Source organism: Dipodomys merriami, unplaced genomic scaffold (genome assembly GCF_024711535.1).
Source record: "Dipodomys merriami isolate MVZ:Mamm:240054 unplaced genomic scaffold, mDipMer1.0.p SCAF_11, whole genome shotgun sequence".
In the NCBI taxonomy this organism is placed as follows: Eukaryota; Metazoa; Chordata; class Mammalia; order Rodentia; family Heteromyidae; genus Dipodomys; species Dipodomys merriami.
In genome coordinates this window covers 18,130,438-18,157,489 of record NW_027202382.1, presented here as the reverse complement: position 1 = coordinate 18,157,489, position 27,052 = coordinate 18,130,438, and the positions used below count along the sequence as shown (strand labels likewise).

General features: G+C 53.1%; 2 protein-coding genes across 5 annotated transcripts in view; both read left to right on the top strand.

The window, feature by feature from the left end:
- Positions 1-6,130, top strand: part of Tbc1d2 (TBC1 domain family member 2) — a 39,911-nt gene extending 33,781 nt beyond the window's left edge. For all 3 annotated transcript variants that reach the window (XM_070010515.1, XM_070010524.1, XM_070010529.1), the window contains 4 exons: positions 2,173-2,293; positions 4,180-4,365; positions 5,132-5,253; positions 5,686-6,130. In XM_070010515.1, the coding sequence (XP_069866616.1) occupies positions 2,173-2,293; positions 4,180-4,365; positions 5,132-5,253; positions 5,686-5,893 (637 nt within the window). In that variant the 3' untranslated portion in view covers positions 5,894-6,130. The remainder of the gene's footprint in view (positions 1-2,172; positions 2,294-4,179; positions 4,366-5,131; positions 5,254-5,685) is intronic.
- Positions 6,131-10,301: 4,171 nt separating this feature from the next.
- Coro2a (coronin 2A) overlaps positions 10,302-27,052 on the top strand; it is a 53,245-nt gene continuing 36,494 nt past the window's right edge. Inside the window, exons 1-2 of one of the 2 annotated variants that reach the window (XM_070010472.1) lie at positions 15,429-15,657; positions 25,328-25,650. In XM_070010472.1, the coding sequence (XP_069866573.1) occupies positions 25,579-25,650 (72 nt within the window). In that variant the 5' untranslated portion in view covers positions 15,429-15,657; positions 25,328-25,578. Of the gene's footprint in view, positions 10,404-15,428; positions 15,658-25,327; positions 25,651-27,052 lie in introns of those variants that run through there. The other variant, XM_070010479.1, reaches the window with a different exon arrangement.

Sequence of the window (27,052 nt, the reverse complement as noted above, 5' to 3'; positions counted from 1 at the left end):
TTCTTGGTCTGAAGCCAGAGGAGGCTCTGGCGAGGTCTGGTGGGATGGAATATGGGGTAGGGTAGAGACAGCACCAGGCTGAACTTTGGGAATTCTGGGTCTGTTCCCATTCTGCCATCAACTGACTATGTGATCTTGAGCCAATCACTTTCTGGGCTTCAGTTTTGCCATCTGTGCAATAAAGGGTAATGTCTTGACCAGAGGAAGGAATAGGAAGTAACTTCCTAGAGGTCTCTTTGAAGGAAATTTTCTAAGGTAGCTTCCAGACTGGTAGCAATGGGTGCCATAGTTATGTCTTCCTTGAGCATAGATTAATTGAATGTGGCATTGATCAGTTAGTTATATCTGCCCTGGACATAGACAAAGTGAATATGGCCCTGATCCATCAATTAATTATGTCTGCCTTAGGCATAGACAGTGAATGTAGCCTTGATCAATTAGTTGTTTCTGCCCTAAGCATAGCCAAAGTATATGTGGCCATGATCAATTAGTTTTGTCTCTCCTGGACATGGCTAAAGTGAAATGTGGCAATGATCAATTAGTTATGTCTCTCCTGAGCATAGGCAAACATGATGGCTGATGTACCACACATTTGCTATCCTTGAACTTAGTGCCTTCTGAAGGTCCTCTTCCCCATCTATGGGAAGACTGAGCCTCCTATTTCCCAGGAAACCTCTGACTGTTCTCTTCCATTCAGCTCAGATTCAAATTAAGGCAGAGTGGGGAGAAATTCCTTCCTGATAGCTGGGAAAAGAGAAGGCGTTTCTTTCCTCCTTCCTTCCTTCCTTCCTTCCTTCCTTCCTTCCTTCCTTCCTTCCTTCCTTCCTTCCTTCCTTCCTTCCTTCTTTTTTTTGTCAGTCGTGGGGCCTGAACTCTGGGCCTGGGCGCTGTCCCTCAGCTCTTCAGCTCAAGGCTAGCGCTCTACCACTTGAGCCACAGCATCACTTCCAGCTTTTTCTGCTTATGTAGTGCTGAGGAATTGAACCCAGGGCCTCATCCATACAAGGCAAGCACTCTACCACTGAGCCACCTTCCCAGTCCCCTATTTCTTTTTTTTTTCTTTCCTTTTGAGAATCAGCACTGTTTTTAAAACTCATGACCCTGTAAACAAGGTTGAGGTCATGAAGCCAGCCTAATAAGAACCCTAAGACTAGCTAGCTGGACAATGAGGTGCATTTGTTTTGTTTTGGTGTTGGTGCCATGATAGCCACTTAATTTCAGAGCCTCATGCTCTCACGTGGCTTTCCACTAAAGGTTGGCGCTCTACCACTTGAGCCATACCCCCTCTTCTAGCTTTTGCTGGTTGATTAGAGATAAGAGTCTCATGGACTCTCCTGCCCCAGCTAGCTTCAAACAACAATCTGCAGATCTCAGCCTCCTGAACAGTGAGGGTTATAGGCATGAGCCACCGTGCCCAAATGAAGTGGACTCTTTAAGGGTTTAGTCTGTGGAGATGCTGTGGTGTGTTATGCTAAGGCACTTGAGGAACACCACTGCCCGGGCATGACTGTGCTAGTTAGCATCACATAGATCTTGTTGCTACAGATGTCCCAGAGGCATTACCAAGATAATACATATCACCAGGATGGGCAGGAGTTCCCTAGGTGTCCTTGAGTGTGAGACCTGCATCTCAGACTAGAGGAGAAGTCAAGAGAAAAGGAGCTACGTGTGTTGAGCACTGGTGTGGGCCAGACAGTGGGCAGGACATTGAACCTGGATTCCCTCGGTGAATGTTGCCCTCCTCCTTTAAGGGGGAAGACTGAGTCTCAGAGGTTGGTGTACCCACCAGAGCCTGGGCTGGGCACCAGAGGTGCTAGCCGTTCACCTTCACATAGCCCTGGGTGATTATGAGGAGGCAGGGGCTCAGAGAGGCTAAGAGCCTTGTCCAGTGCCACCCAAGAAACAGCAAGACTATGGTTGACACCCAGGCAACCTGACCCAGACCCCCTGCTCTGAAATGATTGCCCATGCTCTAGACATTACCTTAGACATCTTTCCCAAAACAGTGCTACCCCAAGAGGTTGGTGCCAGACCCCCAGTCTGGCCAGGGAAGGGGCTGGCTGGTACAAGTATGGGAGGTTCTGCCCTGGGGCTTCAGGGAGCAACCTCTGCCACAGCTGCCCAGCAGGGCTGCAGCTGCCGTGGGTCACTGCAGGCTTCTTCCTCCTCCAGGTTGGCGGCTATCGCCCTGCTGGTCCTGGAGGATGAGGAGAGTGCCTTCTGGTGCCTTGTGGCCATCGTGGAGACCATCCTGCCTGCCGACTACTACAGCAAGACACTAACAGCGTCCCAGGTGAGCGGGGAAGGAAGGAGGGGACGGGGCATCCATGCAAGGCCATGGATCCCAGAAAAAGCAGAATTTCCCAGGCTTCCCGTTCTCCTCTACACCGTGGCCCATAACTCTCTCTGAGCCTGAAGAGGTCCCATGAACTAAGGATCTGCCCAGCCCTTGAGACTCGTGCTGACATTTCTCATTGTCAACAGTCAGCTTCCTAAGGAGGGAAGGGTAGATCCACTGTCACCCGCTGTTGGCCAATCACGAATTTCAGACTGTAGGTCAGTGAGACAGGAAGTGGCTGGCCAGAAGGTCTGCAGTCGATTGCCTGGCCATCACTCCTGGTCTTGCTGGGCTGGAGGGTAGAAATGAGGTGACAGGCCTTGCATACCAGTTGTCCATGGTGGGACACAGCTTCCCCCAGTGTGGTATCCCCTCTACCGCCTTTGGCCCCAGGGTCAGGCAGAGTGGTGTTCTGAGCTCCAGCCAGCCATGTGGTTCAGGTCAACGATGTCTGAATCTCAGGCTTGTCCACTTTAGGATCAGACTGTGTTCCAGCCTTGCTGTTCTTGCCAGTCTGCCCCTCTCTCACCTGTCTCCCTGCTCGGCATCCTCCTTTCCCTGCCTGCTGCCATTGTCTGTCACACACTTGTCCCTCCCACTAACAGTGGCGAGGACCGCATGGGCTTGGCAAGCCGGGGAGTCTCAGAGGCAAGCAAGGACTGCACTGGAAGGGAAGCCAGCCTGAGTGCCCTAAACGATCATGAGTTTTTTTTCAGCTTGTTGCAGTGTCTGTTCCTTGACTGCATCTGGGATCATACCCCTTCCAGCCATGTTTGCCATCCGCTGCTCCACAGTGCCCGGCCTGGCTTTCATCCTCATGCTTGCAGCTATGATCACCGGGGCTGCACTTGCCTTGGTCCTATGTATTTGGCTCAGGCTTAAAGAAGTGGAAGGGCAAAAGGAGGGAGCTAAGCAGGGCACTGGTGATTCAGACTTATAATCCTAGCTCCTCAGGAGGCTGAGATCTGAGGGTTGTGGTTTGAAGCCAGCCCAGGCAGGAAAGTCTGTGAGACTCTTATCTCCAGTTAACCACCAAAAGGTGGAACCGGAACTTTGGCTCAAGTGATAGAGTGCTAGCCTTGATCATAAAAAGCTCAGGAACAGTGCCCAGACCCTGAATTCAAGCCCCAGACGTGTATGCATATATGTGCATGCACACACACACACACACACACACACACACACACACACACACTGCTGGTTTCCCTACCCTCATGATTCTTACGGCCAGAACTGTCTCTCAGGACTGGTCCTGGCTGCAAGGCAGACTGGGAAATAGTCTTGGCTTAGGTCAGGCAGCACATCAGCTCATACACAAATCCTCCAGTAGACTCTGGCACCTTAATCCAGTGTGTTAACCTGCCAGTGTGGGATGAAACCATCCGGGTCCAGTGGAGCAGGGGTGGAGGCATGGCAGAAGAGGTCCTGGGTAGTGTTGCCTGTGGAGGACACTCCTTGAGTCCAGCATGGCAGGATGTTGAGACTCTCCTCTAATACTACCTAGGCTCTTCCCCTGAGCGTCCTCAGTCAGGCCTGATATGAGAGCAGAATGACCCCAGGTGTCACTGATATAAGCCTGGGGACAGTGCTCCGATATCCCTAAGGCCTGTGGGCACAAGACCAATATCCTGGCTGCAAGCAGGGTCAGCCAGGTGAGCCAGGGGGCCAGGGACCAGAGCGCAGTGGTGTAGCCAGTGGCTGGCCTGTCAGGAGCAGCAGGTGGTGTGCCACTCATCTCGTCCTTCCAGGATGCTAGGCAAACTGACAGGGTTTGATGGTGGGCAGGGAGGGAGGCAGCTGCTTCCCAGGCCACAGGCAACCAGGCCCCTGTCACCTTGCAGGTGGACCAGCGGGTGCTCCAGGACCTCCTCTCAGAGAAGATGCCCCGGCTGGTGGCCCACTTGGGACAGTACCGTGTGGACCTCTCCCTCATCACCTTCAACTGGTTCCTCGTGGTCTTTGCAGACAGTCTCATCAGCGACATCCTCCTGCGGGTCTGGGACGCCTTCCTGTATGAAGGGACCAAGGTAGGCACCGGCTGAGTCAGCCCTTGGTCTAGCCTGCCTCTTGGTCTTGAGATGGGGAAGGCTGGGTACCCCTATTGGGGTAGTTTTATAAGCAGAAGTTCATATGAAGGGAAGTAGAGTCTTCCGAGAATGTCCCTGAAGCTGGGGACCCCTGTTGGGTTCTGGGTGGGAGCTGGAGCTTGGGGCCTGGCCAGGCCCTGCCCTGTCCCTGTCTGGATACCCAACAGGATCACCTGTCAAAGTCCCACGTAAAGACAAAGTTCTAGCCAGGCACTGGTGGCTCATACCTGTAATCCTAGTTACTCAAGAGCCTGAGATACGAGGATCACGGTTTGAAGCCAGCCCAGTCAGGAAAGTCCATGAAACTCTTTATCTCCAACTAACCACTAGAAATCCGGAAGTGGTGCTTGGCTCAAAGTGGTAGAGTGCTACCCTTGAGCAAAAGAGCTCAGGGACAACGCCCAGGCCCTGAGTTCAAGCCCCACAACCAACAAGACCAATAAACAAATAAATAAATGACACAGTACTGACCTCACTAGATCCAAGGGCCAACACTTGGCCTATCATGAAGTTCAAGGGCAGGGCTGAGACCCAGTCAACCTAGATTGCAACTACGCCCAGCTTGGGGTCTTCAGTCTCTCCCACCCTCTAGCCACCCCTGCCTTGTGCCTCCAAGCCTATCCAGGGTCCCTGTCCTGCCCTGGTCTCTCCCTTTGGGAGTGCCTACCTCGCTTCCCACACCTCAATGGACTCTGCTGGGCGCTAGGTGGTGTTCCGCTATGCCCTGGCCATTTTCAAATACAATGAGGAGGAGATCCTGCGACTACAGGACGGCCTGGAGATCTACCAGTACCTGCGCTTCTTCACCAAGACCATCTGCGACAGCCGGTGAGCCCTGCCTACCCCTCTGCCTCCCACCATGCACCCCCAGACAGGAGTCACCCCGGAACAGGAGTCGGGGACTCTGTGTGCTCATTAGAGACTGCTCCTCTAGGATACCCCAGACCTGGGCTTTGCCCTTAGCCCTCACAATTCTCTTAGAATGCCTCTTGGCCACCCCATCTTGGTCAGCTTTTATTCATCAAAACTCAACCCCTTTGTCACCTTCTCCAGGAAGCCTTCCAAGCAAGACCCCTTTCCATACTGAGTTAACTACCCTGCTAGTCCCTTCCTGCTCCAGTATATACCTCAGGGTGGAAATACCTTCCTAGTCCCTGTCTTCTCCCTGGAAGGGGAGCTGCTAAGGTCAGAGGACAGAGCTGTGCCCAGGGAGGCCCTATCCTTCCAGGCTGTACCCTGCTGACCGCATCTTCCTACCAGGAAGTTGATGAATATCGCCTTCAACGACATGAACCCCTTCCCCATGAAGCAGCTGCAGCAGCTGCGGGCAGCCCACCGGGAACGGCTGGAGGCCGAGCTACGGGAGCTGGAGCGGCTGAAGGCCGAGTACATGGAGAAGAGGGCGTCCTGGGGCAGAACGATGCCCGAGAGCTATGCCAGCGAGGAGGACGGGGAGGGCGATGCCTGACCTGGCCCCTCACCTCCCAAAGCCCTTCTCACCTGGATGAGCAGGCCCCCGGAGGTCAGGCCTGGAGCTCCATGCCGCATGACCCTCAGGACATTTCTGGGAAGCCACTGGTTGGCAATGTCACATGTGTCACATACATGCACACACAGAGCACTTTAGCCCGTGGCAGGCGAGAGCATGGGGTCCCCTGGGGTGTCTCCTCAGTATATCCACAGAAACTTCCATAAAGCACCATTACTGTTGAAAACAGCCCTGGAATTCAACCTGCTCTGTTACCAGTGTTCCCGGATGGCCGGGGGACCAGGCTGAGCCACCACCGGGACCTTCGGCTCTGGACCTAGGCTCTGGCGATGTGGGTGGGGCCTGCTCTTCAGTGTGTGTGTGTCTCTAGGTAGCAGCTACTCTGCAGTGCCGATGGGCCTTGCAGGTCTTCCCGTGTACCAGGACTCATCCCCAGAGCCAGCTTGGGGAAGCCAGGAGAAATGTGGTATGGGGCTGGACCACAAGCACTGCTTCGGGTCCCCACAGGGGCCCCCACAGATTGCAGGGCCAGCTCTCCTGCTCACTGGAGTGACCAGTAGTACCCCCTCCTCTGGATTGGCAGGCAAGGGCAGCACGCAGGGGTTTATGGCCCTGCCCTGGACCAGTCCTGAACTCTTCTTGGCCCTTCTCAGCTGAGTGGGCCCCACCCCATTCCCCAAGGCAGGGCCAAAGCAGCACAAGGGATTTGGGTGGCATTTTCTTGTGTGAGCTAGTACTGGGGCTTGAAGTCAGGGCCTGAGCTCTAGCCCTGTGCTTCTTTTGCTCAAGGCTAGTGCTCTACCACTTGAGCCCATAACTCTACTTCTGGCTTTCTGCTGGAGGTAAGAGTCTTCCCTGCCCAGGCTGGCTTTGGACTGCAATCCTCAGGTCTCAGCCATCTGAGTAGCTAGGGTGACAGACATGAGCCACCACGTCCAGATATGGTGACATTCTTAAAGCAATCCTGTATCATTCCTCTGGGGAGGCTCTTCTAGAAGCTTCCAGGCTCTTAAGCGAGCTGCTTCCTTCCTCATACCTCCCGTGGAGGCTCCTGCCCCAGACTGGGCCATACCTAAACGCAGATAGCCCCTCCTGAACTAGAGGGTGCCCAGCTTTGCCCATGCCGGGCTCAGCACTGCTCCACATACTCACAGCTCCTGTGACCAGAGCTCCCGTCCCTGTACACACGCTGCCCCAGGACTTGCCTGCTTTTCTTTTTTTTTTTTTTCATCTGCTGAGGCTCTTCCACCACAAGACAGTTTGGATGAAGGGTGCTGGGCTGGGGGTCCTGGCTGTACCCCACTGGCTGGACACTGAAAGCCTAAGATCACTGTGCTGACTAAGGAATCAACCGCACAAGGCAGGCAAGAGGGAGGAGGCAGGTGAGGCTGGCGCACGGCCCAGTGTGGAGTTTTCCTGGCAGTAGGCAGTCATCCCCCAAAGGAGACAGCCATGAGGACCGGGGTCTCTGACCCCAGCCTGCGATCCAGATCCCTCTATCAGCAGCAGCCCAGCTTCTCCATTTCTTTCTTTTGTTCCTCCATCCTTCTGCTTTTCCCCTATCCTCTTCCTGTCCTCCTCCTTCTGTTCCTTCCTCTCTCCACTCTTCTTCAGGCTGGGCTGGCCTGTGGCTTCTTGTAGATACCTGCGTGAAGCTAGCTCCAAGCTAGGAGAATCCTAGCACTCAGGAAGCTGAGACGGAAGGGTCTTCAAAGCTCACTGGAACCACACATGGGCCACATGGACACACCTTGTCTCAAAAAACAAACAACAAAAACCCATGCCTGGTGCTGGTGGCTCACACCTATAATCCCAGCTACTCAGAAGGCTGAGATCTGAGAACCATAGTTTGAAGCCAGCTTGGGCAGGAATGTCCATCAGATTTTTATCTCCAATTAATCAGTAAAAAGCCAAGTGGTTCAAATGGTAGAACCTTGAGAACAAAAGCTCAGGAATAGTGCCTCAGGCCTTGAGTTCAAATCCCAGGACCAGCACACACACAAAAAAGGGGGGGACAAAGAAAAATGAATTGGAATTGTATCCATACCCTTTTTATCAGAGGTCTGTCCATGGACAGCAGAGGTGGAGGAGGGGTATGCAGAGGATGCTGAGCCTGCTGCTAATGCTGCTCCAAAGGGCCTGCCCACCTCCTGGACGGCCACTGGAGCCCACCCCTGGTATCAGATTCCTGGCCCTGCACCACAGCTGTTGCCCCTTCCCCAGGGGCTGCTGCCTTCCAGACTGGAGGATCTGATCCCCACAGCCATAGCCCTCCCACCCCCAACCCCCTCCCCAGGGCAGGGACAGACTTCCCGCTCGAAGCATCCCTACCTGGTAAACTGAGGTCCACAGAGGAGGAAAGTCGCCCAGGGGAACCTCCTCTCAATAAAGGGACTGGAGGACTCTAGAATACCCTATACCCCCTTCCACAGCGTGTCCAACAGACCTTCACCCTGGCATTGTCTTCTCTCAGCCCTCTCCCCTGTGGGCACTGAGCCACAGCATTGAAAAGCTCCAGAGCAGGTAGGTAAGTGGAGACTGAATCATGTACAGACACAGCTACACACACACACACATACACACACACCCTGAACAAGCTGTTGACCCATGTGTGGCAGAGTAAACAAAGATAGCTGTGCTGATGCCCTGGGAAGGAGGGGAGGACATACTGACCGGTCTATCCCAGTCAATACTAAGGCCCTCTAGCAGGTGCTGACAGATGGCTCAGCCTTGGAGTCAGATGTGCTGCCTGATACCCAATCCAGATCCTGGGTAGCTCATGGATCCACTCAGGACTCAGTTTTCCTCTGTGTGTATATATGTGTGTATGTGTGTGTGTGTGTGTGTGTGTGTGTGTTTTGCTGGTACTGGGGCTTGAACTCAGGGCCTCTCATTCTTGCTTAGCTTTTTTGCGTAAGGCTGGCACTCTACCACTTAAGCCACATCTCTACTTCTGTCCTCTTGCTGGTTAATTGGATATGAGTCTCTTGGTTTCCCTGTCCAGGCTGGCTTCAAATCCTGATCCACAGATCTCAGCCTCCTAAGTAGCTAAAGTTATAAGTGTGAGCCACCAACACCCAGCCTCCCAAGGGTGCAATTCAGATGGTCCAGACTGCCATCCAGGCTAGACCAGGAGAATTAGAAGAGGGATAGAAAAGCCCTCCCATGCACATGTGTGTGGACACTCACACACACCTCTGGAAGGTCCCAGCTCTTCCGCAAAGCGGTCCCTGTCAAGCCAGCCTCACCCCAGACAGTACTGGCCTGTAACTCCACTACACAAGCCTGGCAAGGACAGCTGATGATTCTGGAAGAGCCTACCAGGTGGAGGGGATGATGTAAGCAAGGGGGGTCTGGAGTGAGTCAGGACAGTGAGGTGGCTCGGTGTGGCTCCTCTCTCTACCCTCCTTGGAACCAAACAATCATGGAATTCTCACCACTGCTGGAGTGCCCAAATACTAAGCCCATAAACCACCCTGGGTGCTGGGAGCACTTCGCCCAATGGGGGGCCCCTTTGGATCCAGTCCTGAGCCAGCTCACCAGCTGGCCAGCCAGCTCACCGGTGAGTTCAGAGCCCCAGGCAGACTCTGACGCTGGCATCTCTATAAAGAGGCCATCAGCAGCTCGCGAGTACCTAGCCATTCTCAGTTTTCTTCTCTATGAAATGGGGTTATGAGTAACGGCCGGATAAAATGTAAGAAAGTACACACAGTTGCAGAGTATGCTTGCTTAGTCTCTCAACAACTACGAAGTGAGGGTCTGCCGTGTGCCGGGGCTGTTCTGAGCTCGGAGCTGAACCACAAAAACCAGAGCTCTTTCCAGGGGGGTGCGGGGCGGGGACCGCGCTGCCTAGGGTGGAATTCCCGTTCGCTGTGTGACCTCGAGCTGGAGCTGCGTGCAGGTAAAATGGGTGTGTGCTCCGGCAGTGCCCGGCTCAGAGGTGTTCCGCGGGGTTATCAGAGCGCCCCCCCCCCACAGCGGGCGCTAAGCTGGGGAGGTCTGCAGCAGCGCCCCCTCCTGGCCATCGGGGGAAGGACGCGCTTCCCGGAGCCTAGGTTCCTCTGAACCAGTCCTCAGCCCCCAAGGCAGGTGCGGTACAGTCTCCATTTCACGGTGGCGTAAACTGAGGCTCGAGGTGGTCGCTCCCCCTTGCCCTGAGCCACGTGCGAGGGAAGCCGGACGCGCAACCAGGCGGGTCTGGCGGTCCCCACCTTTGCGGGGTCTCGTGCACCCCGCCCCGACTCTGCGGGACGCGGGCGCGCGCCGGCGTGCAGAAGGCGCGTGAGCGCGCCCAGGACGGGAGCGCGGCGGGCAGACGGGCAAGGGGCGTGGTCGGCGCCGGCCCCGCCCACGCCGGCCCCGCCCTGCCCCAGCCCCGCCCGCCAGGCCGCGCCGGGAGGCGGCGGCGCCGGGCGCGGGGACTCAGCGGGCGGCGCGCAGCGCGGAGCGGGAGTGGGACGCCGCCGCCACCTGCGGGGCCGTCAGCAAGGTAGGGCGGCCGCGCCCACGCGGGCTGCGCGGAGGGGCGTCGGGCGGACCCAGCGCGCTGCGCCCCCGCTCCTCCCCCGGCGGCCGCTCCCGGAGACGCAGGGATGCTGGGCTCGGCGCGCCGCGGGGACCCGGCTTCCAGCCCCCCGCGTGACCTTGCACAAAGCCCCGCTCCTCCCCGGGCCTCAGTTTCCCCCATCGGGAGAGCGGGCGCAGTGCGGCCCCCTCCTCAGCGAGCGGTTGCGGGTTCTGGGCACGCAGAGCACCGCCCGCCCCTCCCGGTGCGAGGAGGTGGGGAGGCGGCTCGCCCTGGGCGCGGCCAGCCGGCCGGGCAGGCCCCCTGGTGGCCCGGTGACACCCCCCCCCCTCACCTGGCTGGGTGACCAGCTGGGCCTCCGGCTGCCCGCGAAGGAAAACAAGGCGGAGAAGCCTCCCCAGGTCCCCGCAGGGCGATCTGGGCTGGCGGGTGGGGGGTGCCGTGTGCACTCGCCGAGACTGGCCTAGGCTGGGGCTGGAGGAGGCCAGCGCGGGCAGTGGCCAGACCCTCAGCCACAGATCCGCCCGGCACAGACCCAGGCGGACCCTCACCTGCATTTGAGGTCGGGGTAGAGCCCCTGATGCATCTCCTGGAGCCCACTTCAGTGCTTCAGCCAGGTGGGACAGAGTGATGGCTGCACTTGGAGCAACAGCACCAGGGGGAGCGGGGCGCGGGGGGTGGGGGGGTGATGTCTGCATGGAGTTGGTGCCTGGGAGGCACTGTGGTTCCAAGCTCTCTGGATAAACAAGACCACTGGAAGGTCTTGCTGGCCCTTGCACACTGATGGGGATGGGGAGCTCACTGGCTGCAACAGCTGGAAACCACTTCCCACCCTACTTCTGCTTCCAGTCCCCACCCTGGGGCAGCGATCTAGTCCCTTCACCCTCCAGGCAGAATAGTCCCAACTGCCAGAGTCCCCGGTCAGAACCTAATGTGGGAAAAAGGGGATAGCGTTTCCGCTCCCAGAGCTGGAGTTACTGAACACCTTTTAGGGCAGACCCCACTAGTGTGTCAGGACTGGAGCCCTGAACTTCTGGTGCCTCCAGCCACCTCTTGTCAGGTATAAAGTGAGGGGTGGAGCCAGCCAGTCTCCAGGCTCTCCCTGCCCAGGAAGGCCTTTCCCCCATTTCCTAATACCTGTCCTGATTAAGGAGTACCTTCTAGAAATCAGTTCCAAGTCTTCCCCTCTTTCATACCCTTCATGACCCCACCCCTCACTCAGGGCCTTTCTTGTACCTTGGGCAGGAGTTTAGGCAGAGGCTGGATGAGAATTTGTAGCATGATGGGATTCCTGGGCTGAAGCAGAGCCAGCATGACCCTGCCCTGTGGCCTGGTGGAGCTGCCCAAGACCTGGAGTTGGACCACAAATGAGGGTTATTATCCCCTCATAAAAGCAGACTAAGTATATGTGCCGCCCCAAAGCACAGGCTTAAGTGCTACCTGTGTCCCTGTCATCTGCACACGTGTGGTACCTGGGGCCCGTGTTCCTGCCTAGCTGGTTCATGCCGCCATGGGCTGCTGTAGGAATATGTCAGGTTCTGGTTACTAAAAAGTCATCTTATTTGGGGGTGGGGGGGGTTGTGGAAAGGGGGATTTAAACTCAGGCCTTTGCACAGGCAGTCTACTTGAGCGACACCTCCAATCATCTTTGCTATAGGTTATGACTATTATTATTATTATTATTTAGATAAGGTCTTATACTTTTATCCTCTAAAGTCTCAGGAGTAGCTGGTACCATGGGCATACCACACTATACTGACACTTTTTTTTAATGTACCATGGAATTATGTATTATTGGACTCCTGAAACAGATTTTTAGAAACCATCTACCCAACCTCCTTTGTTTTATAGACGTTTGCTCCCAAAGGATGTGACAGGCCAAAGGTCACACAGCAAACCAGCTACAGAGCCCCAGGAACCCTAATCCCAAGATCGAAATGGCAATGATATAGGGTTTTGCCATGGCATTGACATTATTGGGTAATTGGCAGCCCAGAACGAAAGTCCATGAGCATGGAATTGCCCTGCCCTTTGCTCTCAGGCAACTCCTTCAGGGACTTTGATACCCCAGGATAGTGGCAAGAAAGACACCCAGGTAGCACCATCACGAGTAAGAAGTTATTTTACAGTGAAGATGTTTTCACTCTGCTAACTCTTGCATTTCATTTTCAAAGGAGCCACCAGGAAGCTAGCTACCTTACCAGAGTATGGCTGGCAGAAGCAATAATCCAGAGGAAAGGCCATGAGACTAATGGCAACCGTCATAGATCTAGAATAGGCTTCCTCTCTGCCCCACAGGGTGTGGTTAGGTCAGCCATTTTGCTCACTGGACTTCACTTTTCCCATCTGTAGAATGGGCACAGGCTCGGTGATGGCTGAGTATGTCTAGTGCTGGCAACGAGGGTTAGCCTTCGCAAGTCTGTGTCAGAGCCTTCTGCGGGAAGGGAAATGGACTCAGGATAACAAAAGGTTTCAGCCTGTCCCCAAGGGGTTTTCTTCTTTAGCTTTTGCTCTTTTCAAAACTGGGATTGTTTGTTTTTTTTATTTTGTTTTTGTGGGTTTTTTTTTAATCTTCAGGGAGACTGGGACAGTGCCACAGGGCCCTGTTATTTTCAGTCCTTGGCTGGAGCACAGCCCTCTCAGAACAAGGAGGGATGCACCGGGCTGCAGCCCTGTGGAGGGACAGGAGATTTCACACTGCTGGATAAACATTTTTGGGAGGATGGGGGGGGGTATTCTGGTGTGCCTGTCAGGAGTGGGTGGAAACCGGCTAAACCATGCAAAATGGCCAATAGTTGGCGTGTGTGTGTGTGTGTGTGTGTGTGTGTGTGTGTGTGTGTGTGTGTGTCAATATCAGTCAAGTGGCTTGAACTTCGAGCTAGGTTTTGTCTCTGAGCTTTTTTGCTCAAGGCTAGTGCTCTTCCACTGTGAGCCACAGTGCCCCTTCCAGTTTTGTGGTAGAAAATGGAAGGGTCTCACGGCCTTTCCTGCCCAGGCTGGCTTCAAACTGCAATCCTCAGATCTCAGCCTCATGAGTAGCTAGATTACAGGCCTGAGCCACTAGTGCCCAGCTTTGACCATTTATTTTATTTTGGTTATTTTTGGTCATGGGGCTTGAACTCTGCCTGGGCGCTGTCACTGAGCAATTCAGCTCCAGGTAAGCGGTCTACCACTTGAGCCACAGCGCCACTTCTAGTTTTCTGGTGGTTATTTGGAGATAAGAGTCTCAGGGACTTTCCTGTCCTGGCTGGCTTTGAACCGCATTCCTCAGATCTCAGCCTCCTGAGTAAGTAGGATTACAGGCGTGAGCCACTGGCACCCGGTTCATTTTTTGACTTACAAAAAAAAAATAGTAATTTCATTTGGTTTATCTTAAGTGGAAAAAGGTATCATTAAGGATGTAATTACTGATTCTTGCTGTAACTGAGTGGTGAGTGCAGACAGGAGGGTGTGATCATGAATCTGGAGTAGTCACGGAGTCGGTATGAGACTGCCTTGAAGAATCAATAATAATAATAATAACAATTTTGATGATGGTGATGACCATCCCTTGACTCTCTGTCTGGATCTGCTTTTGTCCTGGGGACTTTGTATTTCACTCATTGAGCCATGCTACCATGTTTCCCAATGACCTCCCTTGTGCTAAGCACTTCCTAGGAGCCGGGGTGACAGTAGAGTTTGATAGTAAACAACCCCAGAGGTCTGCCCCGAAGAAGCTTAAATCAGATAGGGAGAAAAGGCAAACAGGAAAATGAACAACAAGAAGCAGGGTGGGGGCTAAAGGTATGGGAGGGGGGATACATCAGCGGATTACACTTTTCAGTCAGCTTTTGAATTGACTTGGGCAAAGGCTTGAAGGAGTGAGCAAGTGGGGCTAGTTGCTGGGGAAAAGCCATTCAGGTAGAGGAGCAACCAGACAGTGCACAAGTCCTGAGGTAGAGCTGTGCCTGGAAGAGCAGACTGGAACAGAGTGGAGGAGGAGAAGGAGGAGGCAGGTCAGAGGGCTGTGGTCCACCTTGTCTAACCCCCTCCAGCATGGCATGGAATCCTACTGGTTTGTGAAGAAGATACTATTTTTATTCCTTTTTTTCCAGTGAAGAAAGCAAAGGTACCCATAGGTGAAATCACGCTGGCCAGTGATTTCCTCTTCTCTCAGCCCTGATGATCAGCATAAACACTTTGCCATGCTTGCTTTCAGCCTTTGTTCCTATTGCTTCCACTTTGCAGATGCAAACTGAGGCCAGGAAGGTTGGCAGCTCTGGGGTTTGGGGGGGGGAGCGGGGGATGGGCTGCTATGTTCTGGCTACCTTCCTTCCCAGCCCAAGATCTCCATTTCTGCTCCCAGTCCAAGATCTCCGTTTCTGCTCCCATACACAGACCTATGAGTGGCTTCTCTTAAGACTCCCACATCCTCCACCAATCTCCAACATCATCTGATAGTCAGGGCAGTGTGGCCAGTGGAATCAGGGCCTTGTCTACTGTCTGACAAGGTCAGGTACGCAGAGGTGTCACTCACAGAGTGGACTCGCTGAGAGCTGGTTCTGGCTTCCTGTGCTATTGCCGCCATATCTGGAGTTTGCAGGAGGCTGGCCAGTGGTAGGACTCTATCCACCCCAGCCCCCAGAAGGTGTGGTGACTACAAGGCGTCCTGGGTCTGTCCCCAGACCTAAAAGTCTTATTCCTTCACCACCCTGATGATGGGGGGGTGGGGGGGAGGCGGCTCTGTGAAGCCATGGCCCCTGGGAGTTGCCTTCTTGCTCTGAGTGTTCTTTCCAGCTGTCAGCTGCCTGGGATTCAGCCCAGGCCTCCAGCCCCAGCTCACCTGCTGGCTGACCTTGGGTCAGGATCTCTCTGTACCTCCCCTCCTGCAAAGTGGCATCATAATGGTGCCAGCCACAGGCTGAAGTGAGATGTGTGTCAGGTGTTGGTAAGGCCGGGCGTGGCACAGGCTGCTCAGCAGATGAGCAGCTCCCTGGTGCTCTTCCTCAGGCTGCACCAGGGGTTTGCCCCCCTGGCTTGTCAAGGCCACCGTAGACAGCCACCCTCCTGCCGGCCTCTCCTGCACACCTGGCCAGAACAGGGAGGGCCCAGCCAGTGCCAGAGGAGTCGGCAATGAACCCCAGTCAGTGGCTTACAGTCCAGGATTGCAGACAGCAAGGGGCGCTGTGGCACAAAACGCAGGAAGGAGACCTGGCCCCCACCCTGGTGTGCTCCTCAGGCAAGTCCTGTCCCTTCTGACGTCGGGTCAACTGTCCTAACACCTGGGGACATTTCCACCCCTGTTAATCAGAATGAACTTCACTCCAGCCACCCACATATGGAGGCTTCTATGCCTAGGGAGGGGGGCGGAGACAATCTAGATCCATTGCAGCCTTCCAGGCAGGAAAGCTATGGTTAGAGAGCTGTAGATCCTCGGACAGCAGTGGGGGAGGGAAAGGAGGGGGGCGTACATGAGGAGAATTCAACACAGCCTGGGTGGGGTGTGGTGAGAGCCCAGAGGAGGTACTGCTGGGCAGGTTGTGGGGTTTGCTTTCTGTAGGGCACCCACCCCGCCTCTCTGAACCTCAGTTTCTTCCTCTGTGAAAGGGGGGTGGTGAATATTCGCTCTGTCTGATGGACAGGGTGATTGAAGGCCATGGAAGCACTTTGTTAACTGTACAGTGGCAGGCCTGTGTTCCCTGTTGTGTCCGGTCATTTCTGGGGCTCCTGGGGAAGAGGTGTGGTAGATGCCAGCCAGTCAGATTTGGGGGACTAGGAGAGCTTCCAGTCTGTTATCAGAAGGCTACGAGCAGATCTGGCAGGGGGACGGACAGTGTCACTAACCTCACACTTCTCTGTCTGCCCAGAGGGGCCTTGAGAGCAGACGAAATCACAGCCCACCCCACAGGGGCAGCGTCCTGGGAACCCACCAGCCCACCGCACTGCTTCCCTGCTGTGGGCCTGCAGTTCACACGGAGGGGGCTGTGGGGGCTCGCAGGGTGGAGCTTTGTGGGTCACTCTGTAGCCCTGTCTCTGCAGAAGCTGGAAAAGCATGTAGTAGCAGAATGTGTGCATGTGCAGTGAGGCTATGTGAGTTGGAATATGAGAAAAGAATATTTGTCTGCACATAAATACAGAAAAATGATTGGATAGACAGCCATCAAGCCAATCAGTAGGTGGTAGGACTGTGTTTACATGAAGGTTTTCTCTGTTTTGAAACTTAACATACAATAGATATTTTATTTCTCTGAAGATTTTGGCTATCTGTCTAAAATATAGGTTACAATCAATGATTAGGTAGCCTAATAATCAGGCCAGGCTGGCACTACCAGGCCAGAGAACCTCCCAGAATATTTGGGAGCAAATCTTAGGGGTAGCTTGATGGAGGAGTCATTCTGTAGGAGAGGTTTCTGGGGAGTGGACCCAGGACTCTTTCTAGGGATATCCTGAGGGTTTCGGTGGCTATAGACATGGTGGGCATTGTGACCAAGGCCCTGTGGCATGTGTAGGAGCCAAGAGCCAGAGCGTAAGGGACTTGCTTGCTGCCACGGGGCCATCTCTGGGTGAGACTTGAACAGCTGGAACAGATCCTGGGGCAATAGGCTAGGGAAAGGGCATCAGAGTTCAGGTTGTGCCAGGGACTCAGGCTGCAGCTAGACCCCAGGATCCTCCTGTATTCTTCCAGGCTCTTTGCAGACAGAGAAAGTAAAAAGGCTAAGCTCCGTGGAAGGACTGGTACTACCTATTATTTTATAATCTGTTAAGAAGGAAAAAAAAACAGGCTGGGAAGGTGGCTCAGTGGTAGAGCGCTTGCCTTGCAAGCCTGAGGCCCTGGGTTCGATTCCTTAGCACCACATAAGCAAAAAGAAAAAAGCCAGAAGTGATGCTGTGGCTCAAGTGGTAGAGCCCTAGCCTTGAGCTGAAGAGCTGAGGGACAGCGCCCAGGCCCAGAATTCAGGCCCCATGGCCATCCCCCCAAAAAAAGAAAAGAAAGAAAAAAACAAGCCAGTTGCTGGTGGTTCACTCCTATAATCCTAGCTATTCAGGAGGCTGAGATCTGAGGATCGTAAAGCTAGCTGCCACAGGAAAGCCCACGAGCCTCCCCCAATTAACTACCAAAAATACCCAAAAGTGGAGCTGTGGCTCAAGTGGTAGAGTCCTAGCCTTGAGCTGAAGAGCTTAGGGACAGGGCTGGGAAGGTGGCTCAGTGGTAGAGCGCTTGCCTTGCATGCCTGAGGCCCTGGGTTTGATTCCTCAGCACCACATAAGCAAAAAGAAAAAAGCTGGAAGTGGCGCTGTGGCTCAAGTGGTAGAGCGCTAGCCTTGAGCTGAAGAGCTGAGGGACAGCGCCCAGGCCCAGAGTTCAGGCCCCATGACTGGACCCCCCCCCAAAAAAACCTTAGGGACAGCACCCAAACCCTGAGTTCAAACCCCAAGAACAGGCCCTCATCCCACCCACCCCCCAAAAAAGAAAGGAAATAACAGCAGATTGCACCCCACTTTAGAGATGTTAAGATGATTTGTAAAAACAACAACAATGCTGTGGCTTGAAAACACATGACATGCTACAGACCCAGCTAGGGCAATCAAAGAAAAAGGAAAATCAGATTCCTGATATAAAAGGCTGAACTGTGCGACAGCGGTGACGTGTTCATCTTGAAATCAGTTATTGATCACGATACAGCATAAACACGCGCCGTCTCACAGCGCGCCTCACTCACCAGCATGGTCCTCCTCTAGCGAGACTCTTGGAGTGGTGCCTGATGTGGTTGCTAGTTTTCATTTGAATCCATTGGAGAAGAGGATGGTTTACTTTAGCTTTTTAGCCAGGAGTTGCTTGATTCTGAAAGTCGTGCGGGGAGAAGCTAGCTGATCATGCCCCCCAGCCATCCACAGACGAAGCAAAGGTGTCCCTCCTAGACTGACTAGCACTACTGTATACATGTGTGACATGTCCATGCACGTACACAGTGTTTCCCAGTCAGTCCATCACTCTCCCCTCTTGAAACCATTTCGTAGGTTTCATCGTTCTATTGACATCGTGCAAACAAACAACATCCATTATATTCACCCTCCCTCCCTCTCACATTAGGTCAACACCCCCCCTCTTCTGGTCCCCCCCCCCCCCCCCCCCCCCGGTAACAGAGCCTTTTCCTCTTTTCCCTCCCCTCACCTCTTAACGGATCAACAACTTTCATTGAGACTCTTTCTATTGTCTTCAGCAATTGCAATGTATTTAAAAATTATTCACCCTCTTTCTTCCTTTCCCACACCCTCCTAAATAGTTCCAAAGTTAGTATCATGTTCTGTTGTTGTTTGTAGACATATTTGCATAGATTTATGTATATAGGTGCATATCTGTATGTACATGTCCTCAAATAACAGTAGCATTTAAGTCTAGTTTCCACTTAGGGGCAAAAACAGAATATTTGACTTTTTGTGAGCTTGGCTTGGTGTGTTTAACCATATGTTTTCTATTTTCTCCCATTTCCCCACAAATGATATGATTTCATTTCTCTTTATGGCTGTGTAATAATATTCCATGGTATATGCGTACATATATGCCTTATCTTCTTTATTCATCTGTTTGTTGGGCACAAATGCTAATTCCGTCATTTGGCTGTGGTGAATAGCGCGTCTTTCTGGTGTACTGACTTTCTCCCCTTCGGAATTACACCCCGTGGTGGTGTGGCAGAGCCACAGGGAAGTTCTGGTTTGTTTTGTGAGGACCATCCATCCACACTGATTTCCAGAGTGGCTGTACTCGTTCACATTCCCACAGACAGTGAGTAAGGCTTCATTCTTTGCATCCTCACCAACCTTCGTGGTTGTTGTTGTTTGTTTGATTTTGGTGGGTGCCATTCTCAATGAGGTAAAAGGGTCTTTTTTTTGTGGGGGGGGGTCGGTTGTGGGGGCCTGAACTCTGGGCCTGGGCTCTGTCCCTCAGCAATTCAGCTCAAGGCTAACACTCTACCACTTGAGCCACAGCGCCACTTCTAGATTTTTCAGCTTATGTGGTGCTGAAGAATCGAACCCAGGGCTTCAGACATGCAAGGCAAGCACTCTACCACTGAGCCACCTTCCCAGCCCATGAAACAGAATCTTAGTGTGGCTTTGGTTTGCATTTGCCTATGGCTAAAGCTTTTGAATATTTCTTCATATAGCTATTGGCTGTTTATACTTTTTCTGAAGAACTGTCCTGTTCATTTGCCATTTATTAGTTTGATTACTTACGTGTGTGTGTGTGTGTGTGTGTGTGTGTGTGTGTGTGTGTGTGTGTGTGTGGTGGGGCTTGAACTCAAGGCCTTGACACTGTCCCTGACTCTTTTTGCTCAAGGCTACCACTTTGAGCCACAGCCACTTCTGGTTTTCTGGTGGTTTATTGGAGATAAAATCTCAAAGACTTTACTGCCTGGGCTGGCTTTGAACCATGATCCTCAGATCTCAGCCTCCTGAGTAGCTAGGATTACAAGTGTGAAGCACCAGTGCTCAGTGGATTACTTACTCTTTTGCTCTTTAATTTTATGTGTGTGTATGTGTGCGTGTGCACATGTGCGCGCGCATGCTAGTACTAGGGTTTGAACTCAGAGCCTAGACATTGTCCCTGAATTTTTTTTTGTTCAAGGCTATCACTTGAGCCACAGCTCCCCTTTCAGTTTTTAGTGGTTAATTGGAGATAAGAGTCTTAGAGCCGGGGCTGGGAAGGTGGCTCAGTGGTAGAGCGCTTGCCTTGCATGCCTGAGGCTCTGGGTTCGATTCCTCAGCACCACATAAGCAAAAACGAAAAAAGCCAGAAGTGGCGCTGTGGCTCAAGTGGTAGAGCGCTAGCCTTGAGCTGAAGAGCTGAGGGACAGCGCCCAGGCCCAGAGTTCAGGCCCCACAACCGGACCCCCCAAAAAAGAGTCTTAGAGCCTTTCCTGCTTAGGCTGGCTTTGAACCATAATCCTCAGATCTCAGCCTCCTGAGTAGCTAACATTGCAGGCATGAACATTGATCTCTGGCATGCTCTTTAATTTTTGAGCTGTTTGTATATTCTGAATATTAACCCTTTATCTATTAAATAGCCAGAGAAAATTTTCTCCCATTCCATGGGCTGTCTCTTGATTCTGGTAGGTTTCTTTTGCGGTGCAGAAACTCTTTAATTTGATGTAGTCCCACTTGTCAATTCTTATTCTTGTTTTCTGGGCAGTTGGAGTTCTATTCAAAAAATAATTGCCTGGGGGCTGGGAAGGTGGCTTAGTGGTAGAGTGCTTGCCTTGCCATGCATGAGGCCCTGGGTTCGATTCCTCAGCACCACATAAGCGGGGGGGGGGGGGGGGGGGGGCGGCGGGGGGAGCCGGAAGTGGGAAGTGGCGCTGTGGCTCAAGTGGTAGAGCGCTAGCCTTGAGGTGAAGAGCTGAGAGACAGGGCCCAGGCCCAGAGTTCAGGCCCCACAACTGGACCAAAAAATAAATAAATAAAATAATTGCCTGGGCCTATAACTTCCAGAGTTTTCCCTGTGTCTTCTTGTAGTAGATTTATGATTTTAGGTTTTTCTTTGAGTTCTTTGACCCATTTGGAGTTGACTTTGTACAGCGTGAGAGATGAGAGTCAAGTTTAAAGTTTTCTGTGTATGGATACTGAATTTTCCCAGCATCGTTCATGGAAGAGGCTGTTCTTTGCCAGTGTGTTTCGGCACCTTTAATCCTTACATGAGCCTCATGGCTAGACCTTCTTGTCCTTTTTTTTTTTTTTTTTTTTGGCAGCTGAAGAAATGGGCCCAGAGAGGTTAAGTGACTTTCACAGGGTCACACAGACAGGTAGTGACACAGCTGGGGTTTGCCCTTGCTGTCATTAGATTGCACCCATTTTTCCTCAGCCAGCCCTACAGAGACACTGCAGAACGCTGGGTGTAGGTCAGAAAGACTCTGCTGGACTGGCCACTGAGAGCTATCCTTGTGCTATCCTGGGGTGGGGGCGGGGGGCTAATTTAACGACAGGAAGGAGCTTTCAGGCTGGTTGGCTGGTCATTAACCTCATCCTTGCCATCGCGGGGAGTGGCTTGGCGCGTAGCCCACCCTGGAGAAAGGCCGCGGATCGACCCCACCTCCGTGTGTCACCCTGGAGTCCACTTGCCAGACGCGTCCTGGAGTCTGGCCCATTCATTCATGTATTCGCTGAAACTTTTATTTTTCAATTTAATTTTTCATCAGGATCTTTGTTCATGTATCGATCGCTTTCTGCACGTGAAATATAAACCCCAGCATTTGAGGCAGAGCAGAGCAAAACAGAGCCAGGCCCTTTCCTTGTGGGATCCCAGACTAGAGAGACACAGACGGTAATCACTGGGCCTTACACAACCTGGGACAGGTGCCTGAGGGGAAAAGGAGCTGAGAAGCTGCGAAGGAGAGTGTGCCTGGCCCCGGGCCAGGAGACCAGAAGGCTTCCCTGAGAAAGGAACTTTTGAGCTGAGCTCTGAAACCTGAGTAGGGGCTGAGCTGGCAAGGGTGGGGAATGGGGCATGCTGGACCCGAGAAACCGCCTGTGCAAAGGCCCTGAGGCAGGAGGAAATGGGCCTTGGAGGACTTAAAAGTGTCCTGTGTCTCCAGCTCAGATCCCAGGACCGAGTGAGGCTGCAGAGGCTGAGAGCCACGTTATGCTTTGTTGTTCTTTTTGTGTTGAGATAGTGTCTTGTTGAATAGCCCAGCGCAGATCAAGATCCTCCCTGTCTCAGCTTCCCAGGTGCTCAGTTTGCCACTAAAACCACTGGGCTGGCCAAAAGACCAGGGGCAGTTGCCTGCAGTGGCTGGGACATAATGATCAGGTGAAAGGGTGTGGGCCGAGCCGTGGGAGTGGAGGCAGGTGGAAGGTCTGGGGTCGAGTGGGATCAGCCATGGGTGCTAGGTGGAGGAAGTCAGACCGCGACCCAATCCCGCAGGGCCTTTCTTAGGCCTGGCTGGCCCAGGAACACCTGGGGCGGGGCTTGGTCCCGCAGTCCTTAGATGCCCTACTTCCTCTAATGCTGGGATTGGCTAGGTGATAGGAAAGACAGTGGGAGGGAAGGATCTGACCATGAAAATGAGCTGACCTCCCAAGAAGGGAGCGTCCCAGCCTGCGGCTAGCTGTCATGTGACCCCGACGCCATCCCAGAGCTGGGCGCACAGTAGTGGGGTCAGGCCGTCGCTTAGTGGGCCGCGTTATCTTGGGAAAACCCTCTGCGCCTCCGTCCTCAGGCCTTGTGCTGACTGACCTCTCAGGGATGTGGGTGAAGGGTGGTTCCATGGACAGGGAACGAGAGGCTGGAGGTGGCCTCTCTAAGCTGACTCTTCATCCCTTTGTCCTGAACGTAGGGGCTTGGGAAGCAGTAGTGCTGGGGTTCAGCTGTGGGACCTCAAGTTTGCTAGGAAGCTTCCACCACATGAGCCATACCTCCAACCCCGGTGCAGTGTGTAGATGAAGAGAGTGTTCCGATTAGGTGGGGCGCACGCCTGTGGTCCCAGCTACTTGGGAAGCAGATGCAGGACGACTGTGAAACCAAGGCCTTCCCAAAAAAGTTAGGGAGACTGGCGCTGGTAGTTCATGCTTGTAATACTAACAACTCAGGAGGCTGAGACTTAAGGATCAGGGTTCAAAGCCAGCCCCAGCAGGAAAATCCAGGAGACTCTTATCTCCAACGAAATACTCAGAAAAGGCTGGAAGTGGAGCTGTGGCTCAAGTGGTAGAACACCACCTTGAGCAAAAAAGCTCAGGGACAGTGCCTAGGCCCAGAGTTCAAGCCCCAGGCCTAGATAAAAAAGAAAAGAGAAAGCAAGGAAGGAAGCAGGCAAGCAAACAAGCAGCTAGCCAGGTGCTGATGGCTCACTCATGCAATCCTAACTACTCGGGTACTGGGATCTGAGGGCTGTGGTTTGAAGCCAGTTGGGGCAGGAAAGCCCATGAGACTCTTATCTCTGACAAACTGCCAAAAAGCTGAAAGTGGAGGTGTGGCTCAAGGGGTAGAGCACTAGCCTTGAGCACAAAAATTGGGAGATTATAGTTTGAAGCCAGCCCTAGCAAGAAAGTCCATAAGACTCTTATCTTCAATTAACCACCAAAAAAGAACCAGAAGTGGAGCTGCAGTTCAAGTGCTAGAGCACTAGCCTTGTGCAAAAAAGATCAAGGATCACATCCAGGCTCTGAGTTCAAGCTCCAGAACCTGTACACACACACACACACACACACACACACACACACACACACACACACACACACACACACACACACACATTAAAAGAAGTCTAGCATGGTGGTACACATCTATAATACCAGCTAGGCAGGAGGCAGAGGTAGGAAAGCTTTCTGAGCCAGGGCAGTCCAGGCAAATACATGAGACCCTATCTGAAAATCAAACCAGAGCAAAAAGCCTGAGGCATGGTTCTAAGTGGTAGAACACCCACCCAGCAAGCGCTTGGGCCCCAAGTTCAAATTCCAATACTACCGCCACCTCCCAAAAGAAAATGTCACAAAGAGTGTGGTCAAAAGAAGGGATGGTGGGGTGGGAGCTGGGAAGGTGGCTCAGTGGTAGAGTGCTTTCCTCCCATGCATGAGGCCCTGGGTTTGATTCCTCAGCACCACATAAGCAGAAAAGACCAGAAGTGGCGCTGTGGCTCAGGTGGTAGAGCACTAGCCTTGAGCTGAAGAGCTGAGGGACAGCGCCCAGGCCCAGAGTTAAGTCCCCACAGAGAGAGAGAGAGAGAGAGAGAGAGAGAGAGAGAGAGAGAGAGAGAGAGAGAGAGAGAGAGGAGGCCAAAGTCAAGGGAAAGGCATCATTTAGAAATGAGCTTTACTTTACAGAGGTGAAACAAAGGCTCAGAGAGGCTGTGGGTCTTGCTGAGAGCACACGGCTAAGAATGGGCAGTGGCCCACCTTCTGTAGATCTTTGTGCCGTGGGTTCCTTTCTTTCTAGAATTTCCTTTGAAGATGAAAACATCTTCAAAACACTGTCTGGGAGTCAGGAGGCTTAGGAGGGAGTCAAGGCATGATGGCCCGTGTGTAGGAAGGCTTCCTGAAAGTTCCTGAAAGTGGGCGGATGGGCAGCTGGTCAGAGTGTTGGGGAGGTAGGCGGGGCAGAGGAGAGGTCACACGCAGAGTGGAGGGGGCGGGGCTGCTGGCCTGTGTGGGCTGCGATGGATCTGGCCTTGGGTTTGGTGTCAGGGAAATGGTACAACCCTGACCTGACAGGGAGGGACTGTATTCACTTCCACTCTGATCCTTGGTGCTAGGATCAAGGCTTAACGGTTCTGCAGGGCACTCCAAGCCCAGCCTGGAGCAGAATTTTCCCTCTCTGTTGAGTATTGCCACTGCATCAGTACACGCGGTCAGACTATGGGCGGGTTCTCTTACTCATTTAAATTCTCTATAGAACTGCCCCTGAGCCTACCGCTCCCCTCCCGGCTGCCTTGGTCCCTCGTACTTCCGCTTCCTCTCTGGGCACACCCTATTCCTGGGCTACATCTTGCCTTTGGTGGCTGACTGAGAGGCAGTGGGAAGTCTGGAAGGGGACCCTGCCCTCTGACCTTAGCCCCTGGGCTGGGGGTGGGGGGCCGGGGGTGGGGGTGGGGGAGAGGACCTCAACCCAGGAGAGGTCCCAGGAGGCTAGCAGGATGCTGAGCCTGGAGACAGGAATAGATGTTTCCCCCACTACCACCTAATCCAGCCCAGATCCCCTCCCCTGGGAGTCCAGGCTCCAAGGGCTCCAGGGCCCAGAGTGTACTGCTGTGATCGGCAGGTACAGGCCCACCTTTTCAGGCCCCAGGAGCACTCAGATCTCAGCCGCCCCTGCTCTCTCCCCCTCCCCCAAAAGCAGAGCTGCCCAGGCTGTGATGAAGGGTGACTTCAGTCCAAAGATGTCACAGGACCTCGTGCCGGGTCTGATTGGTCCCATTTCACAGGTGAGCAAGCAGAGGCTGTGCAGAAGCAGAGAGGCACAGAGAACCAGCAGGCCAGTGAGAGGACCAGCAAAGGGGCCATCCGGTGGCCAGCCATCTAGAACCGGAAGCTCGTATTCTTCCAGAAACCTGCTTCTGAGCAGCCATTGACCTGGGAGGAGCGTGTGAGGGATTTACCCAGCTCCCACCTCTGCAGCCTGAGATCCGGGGTCTCTGCAGCATCTACACCGGGGGCTTCCAGAGTGAGGCACAAGATGCTCACTGGGCACAGGCAAAACACCCCCCACAACAAGAAGAAAGGGTTCAGCATCCCTCATCTCTTGCAGGTGTGCACAGCAACTCCCCCAGGGAGGTAGAGTTCCAGAAGTCTCCCAGGAGGAGGGGAGACACTGAGAAAAGGGGTGACAAGGACTCTACTCTTTGGTCTGCAGAGCATCCCAATTAAGTAACCTGGTTCATTAACCTAGGGGAAGGCAAACTAGTGAATCCAGGTTGTATTTACAGGTCATTGTTTAACCTGTTAAACACCAGTAACTAACCCTCAAAAAATGGGTAAGTGGCTGCTCCTGGAGATTGAACCCAGGGCCTTGAACTTGCTAGGCTAAAGCTGTACCATCTTTGCTCTTTTGTTAGAATGTTGGTTTTGAGATGGGGTCTTGATTACTTTTGGCCAGGTTGGCCTCCACTTCTTGAGTCACTGAGGTCACAGGAGTATGCCATCTTGCCTAGCTTTAATCAGTTCCTACTGAGAAACTGGGTTAATAGTCGCCCTTGTGTCAGCATGTCTGAGCAAGGACTTTGGAGAATTAACCCCGGGTTTCTAGCATGATCAGCCATGGGACAACACAGTGGCAGGCTAACGGAGTTTGCAAAAAGTCCATGTCAGGTTTTATGTTTTAATCTGGGGGCTTTGTTTAAAATACAGGTATGAGCCACGAGCTCATACCTGTAATCCTGGCTACTCAAGAAGCTGAGATCTGAAAATCATGGTTTGAAGCCAGCCCAAGCCAGAAATCCACAAGACTCTTATCTCCAATTAACTACAAAAAAAAAAAAAAAAAAGCTGGAAGTAGAGCTGTGGCTCAAGTGGTAGAGTGCTAACCTTGTATAAAAAGCCCAGATTCAAGCCCCAGGACCAGTACACACATGAACCAAAAGAAAAAAAGAAAAACAATTTGATATTTAGGCTGGATGGTGATGCCTCACCCATGTACATGTTGTGTCTTGAGGCTACCAACGATGGTGATCTGTATATAATACGAAATAGTGTGGGTAGGGGGTGAGCTCAATTATTTTTTTCTCTTTGGCAGAGTGATCAGGGCTGGGCCTAGTAGTACATGCCTGCCATCTCAGCTACTCAAGAGCTAAAAGGTAGGGTCTTAGTCTGGGGCCAGCCTCAGCAAAAGAGCAAGACTCTATCAGAAAAGCAAACAAGCAAAAGGACTGAGGTGTGGCTCAAATGGGAGGCGCTGGCTTTGATCTCAGTACCCCTCCTAAAAAATGTATGCGTGTATGGACATACGTAGAGACTATAGTGAACAACTGAGAACGTCTGAAGGACCCCTGTTCTAACCTCCTCATTTCTTCCATGTTGCTGTCACCACCCTGACTGCGCTTGAGTTTTGTTTCCTGGGGTGTGACACCTTCATCAGTCTACCTGTTGACAGGGCAGAGACCATCCCCTGTCCACTAGCTGCCGCTGGGCAGCATCCAGTGTGTCCTTGGAAG